The 7,697-nt window shown below is 37.3% G+C and overlaps 1 protein-coding gene across 1 annotated transcript in view; it reads left to right on the top strand.

Moving 5' to 3' along the window:
• The first annotated feature begins 3,229 nt into the window (after positions 1–3,229).
• LOC107096109 (calcium/calmodulin-dependent protein kinase type 1-like) overlaps positions 3,230–7,697 on the top strand; it is a 40,329-nt gene continuing 35,861 nt past the window's right edge. The window contains exons 1-2 of the mRNA XM_015392615.1: positions 3,230–3,386; positions 6,557–6,675. Coding sequence (XP_015248101.1) covers positions 6,590–6,675 — 86 coding nt within the window. The 5' untranslated portion in view covers positions 3,230–3,386; positions 6,557–6,589. The remainder of the gene's footprint in view (positions 3,387–6,556; positions 6,676–7,697) is intronic.

Genomic DNA, 7,697 nt, shown 5'->3' with positions numbered 1-7,697 from the left:
GTTTCTTGTCTGCTAGGATGATATGTGTAAAACAAAATGATGAAATATTTTATCATCTTAAGTTTTAAGTCAGAAAAACCTATCATTCGTGAACAAGTTTGAAATCCAAGCACTGCAAATAGGCGAGTTGTACAGTTGTGCATTTCACAAGATTTTTTACTGCATTCATTTTTTTTTTAATAAATAAATACGTTGAAAATAAAGTGATACATTAGTTATCTATATTTCCTTTTACATGCAGATGGGGGGTCACTGTAGGGTGCAATGTCCAGCTGTTACTTTGAAGAAGGCAGAAACTCCCTTCAAGAGGAGAACTTCTCCTCATGGGGACCAGTCATTGGTCTCCAAAAGTACCTGTAAGTCCCCAAAGTGTAGCATATTTCTGGGTAATTGTCCCCAAAGGGTGAAAAAACCCTTGGCCAAATACATGGAGTAGTGGACGGTGCACATGGTACCTAGGGGCCACCCCTCAACTTAGTCTACTTATGCACTGATATCCTTACAGAAGCCCCCAATGGTATTAAAATAAGAAATGTAACAAGGAAATTCGTGTGAAGGTGGATATAGAGATCAGTTAAGCAAGAAGCCCAGTTAAGACAACCACAATCCTCAACAGTATAACCACAGCTCCGCAACATTTAAATCATCTAGCCGTTCAGATTCAACATGCATCTAATTACCAGATAAAATGAAGCATAAAGCATGAAAACAAAATATATCACACTCACCAGAGATACTCATCATTTCTAAACAAAATCCATCCTCCTGTCTTTGTGCAGGAAGTCTTAGTGTGTCCATTCCGTATCAGCTATTGAGGCCAGAAAAACCTTTAACAAAAGCAAATCAAAAACAAAAATGCAGAGTGGCGCTAGCTTAACTTGGCTGTAAACATCTTGCTTTAACTGACCAATCAGAGGACAGAAAAATTCTGATGTTCTGTGGGCCCTCTAGTTGGCCCTGTTTGGGGCAAATCTGAAATCTGATGGTTTGACTTCCATTAATTTCTACTGCCTAACAGTGACCCTTACCCTAAACCTAGCAATTATGGGTTCATACATAATTCTATCCCCAACCTTAACTCATTTCACACCTAAATGTGACCTTTGACCCAAAAACAGCAATTCCGCTTGGGGAATCCAGGCATTGTGCCCCACAAGGAGCAGTTGATCCCCACAATATGCTGCTTTTCCAATGTAGTTGGCAGACACAATGGATTGAAAACAGGAACACACAAGCATTTATTTCTATCCATATTAACACTTTACCTTGACATACATTCATTTTAGTAATTTAATTTACTGTATGCCTAACTCTGACATTTACCCTAACCCTCATTGTATATTCCTAATCCAAAGCTTTACTTTAACTTAAACCAATCCATACCTTTAAATTAACTGCCTAACATTTAAAATGGGGGTCCACACATGCCGCCTTGGGAGCCAAAACACATCCTAAAGTGCCCCCCTTGGAAGCCAAAGCACATGCTAAAGTGCCCTTTTAGAAACCAAAATGCATGCTAAAATGCCCTCTTGAGAGATAAAACACATGCTGTCTTGGGAGAAAAAATGCATTTTAGAGTGCCCTTTTGGGAGTCAAAACATGTGCCAATGTGAACCCTTTGGAGCCAAAATGCATGTTAAAGTGTGCCCTTGGAAGCCAAAATGTGTGCTAAAGCAGGCATCCCCAACCTCGTTCCTCGAGGCCCACTGTCCTGCAGGTTTTAGAAGTTTCCTTGCTCCAGCACAGCTGATTTTAATTGAAAGCTGGTTAACAGGCATTTGGCCTTCTGCAATCGCTATAATCAACTGTGCTAAAACAGGGAAACCTCTAAAACCTGCAGGACAGTGGGCCTTGAGGACCGAGGTTGGGGATGCCTGTGCTAAAGTAAATCCTTCGGTGCAATGATGTGTGTTCAACTGCCGCCTTGGGCGCCAAAACGTGAAAAAGTGCCCTCTTGGGAGCCCAAACGCATGCTAAAAGACCCTCGCATGAGTCACAACATGTGTAAAGTGCCATCTGGGGAGACAAACTGCATGTTAAAGTGTCAACACATGCTAAAGTGCACTGTAGGGAGCCCAAACGCATGCTAAAGTACCCTCTCGGGAGCCAAAATACTGGCTAAACTGCCCTCTACAGTCCTGAGGACGCAATATATTTGCCCCTTTTTTTTTCTGCCCTTGGCCTTCAAAAAGTCTGTGTCACTGGTCCCCACAAGGCCTGTGGGTCCACAGAAGGTAATACATATACCAAAAATGGTCCTAAATAGGAAACAAGGAATTATAAACTTGTCTCATTATCTTTGCGGGTCCCTTGACTTGGCTTCCATTAATTTCTACAGCCTACCCTTACCCTACCCCTATCCATTTGGGGTTTATACCTAACCGCAATCCCTTCACACCTTAGTCTTAAACCTGACCCCTGACCCCAAAACAGCAATTTCCCTTATCGGGCAAAACAAACAAACAGAAAAAATATTTGCTAAAAACAAATAATAAAAAGAAAAGACAAACAGAAACTTGAACCAATAACCTTGGCTATGTAAATGTAGTCCATGTTTGTAAATTTAGTCCAGTGCTTGACAAAAAAAAAAAAAAAAATTCCTAGGGGCTAGGGCATTGCCAACAGTCTAGGGAACTTGCTGCAATGGGGATCCACTTGATAAAACAATATGTTTTGATATATGGAGGCAAGATGTCGTTGAAGGCACTGTTGTTTAAGCTTTGAACTTTTGTCTAAAACTTTTAGGACTCGAAAACACAAATTAAATTAACAAATTAAAATTAATGTTTAGACTTAAGCTATTTGTAATGCCCAACTATTAATTGTAGTAGGCTATTTAATTTTAATTTTTTTCCTTTATTTATCAGCATCTCACAACCATTTTAGTTAAAGAAAATAATTTCTCTAACTGAAATGCATTTTCAAGAGAAAATAGGCGTTAGCTACCTCAAGACTGGGGTTTAAATTATATTTCACAAAAAGTCTTTCCAGATGTAGTCTATTTTGTTCTGCAAAAGAGGAAAACTCTGATGCTTTTCCTACAGATGCATTATTCATATCATAGGCAGAGCTTGTTTTAAAATCCCTGTAAAACTGCAGAACATACACGCTCCACAAAAGCAGATATCTAATAAAAAAAAATAATAAATAGGAGAGCACCTCCCATATTTTAACAGAGAGTGGCTCGACGACCAGATCGTAAGTTTTGCAGATCCGCGTCGCTAAAGAGAACAGTTAGTGATTTTTCTGGTACACTACGTCCGTAGACGTCTGGATTTCTTGACGTCAGGAGAAGTCTGAGCGCATCCAGCGCTGCGCACCAGCTCAGCAACCACATCTCTCCCAGAGGAAAGCAGGGCACCGCACAGCTACAAATCGCCATTTAGGTACGTTTTACTTCCAAATGCAGATTTTTTCTCAAATGCACTAACTTGTACTTTCCATGCTGCGTAAAACGCAGCGCATTCGGTGCGCCTCCATGTCCGCAGCCTCTTGATTCAACCTAAAGATGCTGCCTATATTTGACTGCCATACCCTTGAGCGCTGCAGTAAACAGGCTGCACACCCACACCGCTCTGCCTCTCTTTATACCAAGGAGTTGTTTCGTAATTGCATCCTGAAAAACACATATTTCAGTGTTGGGTATGGCACCAGTGAATGGTTGAATTGCTTAGAAACTCAGTTTACTTGCATGTCATTCACGCCCTGCAGCCTTAATGCAGAACAGGTTGATAAATGTTACTCAGAGGGATTTACTTTCCACTTGAGCTATTGGAATGCATGTCTCTGTATTAAATATGTGTAATGTTTTTATTCTATTTGTTCCTCCCTCTGAGCTGTTTAAAGCTTCATATGTTAAATATAGCACAGGTTCTCCAGCTTGTGTCCCTCTACCAACCATGCGTTTGTTTGCAACGGAATACTGATCCTTTAGTGCGACTTGCCTCTTCAATGGACAATATTTTAAAATAAATGATCAGTTACTATCTTTCGATGAAATTAGGCTATAAGCAGCAAGATCTGAAGTTACTGTTTGTCACGTTAGAAGTCATTTAAGTGTTTTTTTGTTTTAAGGTTTTCCCGAGTTTGGTAACTTGTAGCATTTTTAATGCATACAATTTAGATATATAATTAACAGCAATCAAGGCAGAATAAGCATTGTATTATTACAAATCTAACTCTACATATATATGTTTTAAATAAAGCATCCTAAACTAAAGATTTTCATGCCAGCAGCTCTGACATGCAAGGTGTTCAGTTTTGCAAGTTTAAAGGCACCTAAACTTAGTTTAGGGATTACTTGATTCTAGTGGGTTTATCCCAATGGAATAAGGGCATATTTTTTTATATATAGGTTCAAAAACAATTTTTTATAAGCAAAATCTTGGATGCTTTTACGGCCGTAACCAGGTTTTTTGAAATACCAAGGTCAAATATTGCGATAAATCTTTCTTGACAAAAAAACATCCTAATATGGTGACTTTTTAAAACATATTTTGGAAACGTGAATAAAGAGAGTTAAATCACAAGCCCATCAAGGAGGTGAATATGAACATGTTTGTTATAACAATTCCAAAACTCACTAAATTAGAGTATTTGAGTGAGTGAGTATGAGTGAGTGTTATTGTTATTATTATTATTAACATCATTATACTATATTATTATTGTTGTTGTTATCAATATTGAATTATTATTACTGCTATTATTATTGTCACCATCATCACCATGCATGTTCATGAAATGAATCTGACTTGCAGCAATATATCACATTTGTGGACTTTATTTTTATTTTAAAACAAATGAGAAGGCATGCTGATATTTACACCAATCAAAGTCAGAACAACTTTCATTATATAGTTTGACATTTCTCTGAATAATAAAAAACAAACAAACAGGAAAATACCGAGGACATAACCTCTGTGTTCTCAATGCTGGTTACGGGCCTGGATGCTTTTATAAAAACCAACAAGGATCAATTATATATCTTATAGAACAGCTGGGAAACAGCTTAATAATATGTTGATGATTATATAGCAAGCTGATGCAATTTAGACAAGAAACGTGTGCGTCATAAGCCTACTACTTAGTGTAGCACCACCACAAGATATCTACAAAATGTGTCAAATAGTTATATCAAGTCTTCTATTGGTTATTTTTTATATCATTCCATTGTGTAGATAATCTTGTATCCTGTAAAGATGTGAAATGTATCCAAAGGATATCTCTGACTAACAACATAAGATGAATTCTGATTTGCAGCTTCTTCTCTGTTTTGCATAAGAAATCTGGCCTGTTTGTTAAACTCTTAGTTCAACATCTAAATTACTGATAAGATCCTATCTTGATAAATGTATACTGACCATAGATTCTGTGCTACACAGATTTAGTTTATAAACTGTGGATCAATGGCGTAACGACACAACAATAGGCCCGTAATTAACATTATCAGGGTGGGCCCCATATGAAGTACAACACCCCAATCTACGCTCTGGATTACCCATAATTCCAAGTCATAGTGCAAAGAATAAAATACTCAAATACATTGTTCGTTTAAGATCTTAATTGTGGTTTTAAACATATTATGTGAGTGTTTTATTTAACCAACAGTCTAATGAACTATACACAGTTACTGACATAGTAATTAAAAGTACCACTGTCTGCTTTGCTATTGGTGTCGTGGTTAAACGGCTCACCATATCATGTTGAAATTTGGCATGTGTTGGGGTATAAATAAGGTCTGGTTAGTTAACCTAGTATCAGGTGGGTTTCAGAGGATTTTTTCTCACCATTACATCTGCAAAGAGATGTCCTAGTTCACAATTGAGAAGGGGGCCTCTAGGTATCAGTGACGGGGCCCCAAAGCAAGCGCAGTCTCTGCTTACTGATATATACACCATTGCTGTGGATCCCACCTTCATTTGGTTTCACACTGGATTTTCAAACTGCATATTTTAAAAGTGGATCAAACCAAGTGAACTATGCCATGTAGGTACAGCAGCTCTTCTTATAGGCTCTATTACTTTCCCTCTTTCGTATGCTAGATAGTCTGTTTGCTTTCTCACCGTATGGAAATCACAAAAGGGTGCTTTACAAAGTGATGTTATAAGTAAACCAAGACAGATGTGTTCATATATATATATATATATATATATATATATATGTGGCATCAAGACCTGAGATTGAGATCAATATATGGATATATATGTGGAAGAAGCGGCATGCCAAGGCACCAGTGATCCTAAAGGATTTGAAGATATAATGTATGCATGAATAATGCAAAGTAGAATCAGATGAAAAAGTAAAAAGTTGTTGAAATGATTTACGAAGGGATTTTGTGGCATACTCTATTGGTTGGCCTTTGATTTGTCCCCGTGCTGTATGGGAGAAAATAAGAAAACATGTATTAGTATTACCTTAAATGTTTTTAAATAATCCATTTCAGTTTTTCTTTACGGTTACTATTATACACTTCTTTATGTAAAAGTTATTAGCTCGTACATGTAGCTGTGTAAAACCTGTATGGACACACCCCAAATTAGTTCTTTCTCCCCTTTAGTTTTAGTGTGGCGAATCCAATCAGGGTTGTAGGATGCCTCTTGGAGAGGATGGAAACGGATGGAAAAAGAAGACATCAGAGATCAAAGAACATTATGACTTCAAAGAAGTGCTGGGAACGTAAGTAACTTAACATTTAAGTTCTGTTTTCGTACTTTATCCGGATGACCTACCAGTCAAATGAGCACCTTTTGATCCCAACAGTCAAAGCTGTAATAAAATACATAGTGAGTAGAAGAACTTGTGCTAGCTTCCATGCATCCATCCTTTAGCCAAACAAGTGAAAATATATGGACAAACAGGTTTCTGTGTCAAAGGAATTGATCTGAGACATTCTCAAAATATGACAATATTGACATTTGCACTATTTCTGCAGAGGCCTGAGTGGCAAGAGATTTTTTAAAAAGCATTTTCAAAAGTAATCTTAGAAAACCATCTTAACTGGATACAAAAAGTGCATATGGAACATGGGCAGAGACACACAGATGAGGTTTTCATCCCATCAGTCTGCTGCGTGGCTGTAGGACTTGAGCTCTGAAAGACTCTGGAGATCTTTCGTCAAACATTTCTCTTTCTTGGTCAAGGGTTATAACTGACTCAGCTGTTTACAATATGCAGTATACTCACACAGTAATACACACGCTCTACTTACCTCAAGTACAATTCCATTTTATGGTTTTAGTTAGTGTGAAAACAGAATGTGTAAATTAAGAATGTTGCATGGAAGAAGCATAAGTTATAAACTTCATCTCAGCTCTGAACATTGGCCAGGATTTCAGTCCTTAGGTCTGCAGGCAGTAGAAGCTACCTGCATCCATTCATTTTATTATTGTATGTTTTATTAGCATAGTGTTTTGCCTTGTCACTACTAGAAACTGCAGAACATTTTATTGTGATTTTATGCAAAGTGCAGGGAAATTAACATTTGTTTTTTTTTGTTTTTTTTTACAAATAAAAGTCAGGAGAAACAATTATATTAATAAGACTATGTTTCCATCAAAACTTATCCTTCTGTCAATTATGTTTTGCAAAGTAGCTTACACTCAGTCTACATTGAGATTATCTGCAAAAACCTATTTTTTTATTTATTGAATTTTTTTTTTAAACAGTGTCCTGTCTGGCAATGTGGCAATAAGAATAAT

The sequence above is a fragment of the Cyprinodon variegatus genome, unplaced genomic scaffold (genome assembly GCF_000732505.1).
Source record: "Cyprinodon variegatus isolate N-32 unplaced genomic scaffold, C_variegatus-1.0 Scaffold599, whole genome shotgun sequence".
Classification (NCBI taxonomy): domain Eukaryota; kingdom Metazoa; phylum Chordata; class Actinopteri; order Cyprinodontiformes; family Cyprinodontidae; genus Cyprinodon; species Cyprinodon variegatus.
Note: the sequence above shows the minus strand (reverse complement) of the source record. Positions and strands in the feature narration are given on the sequence as shown.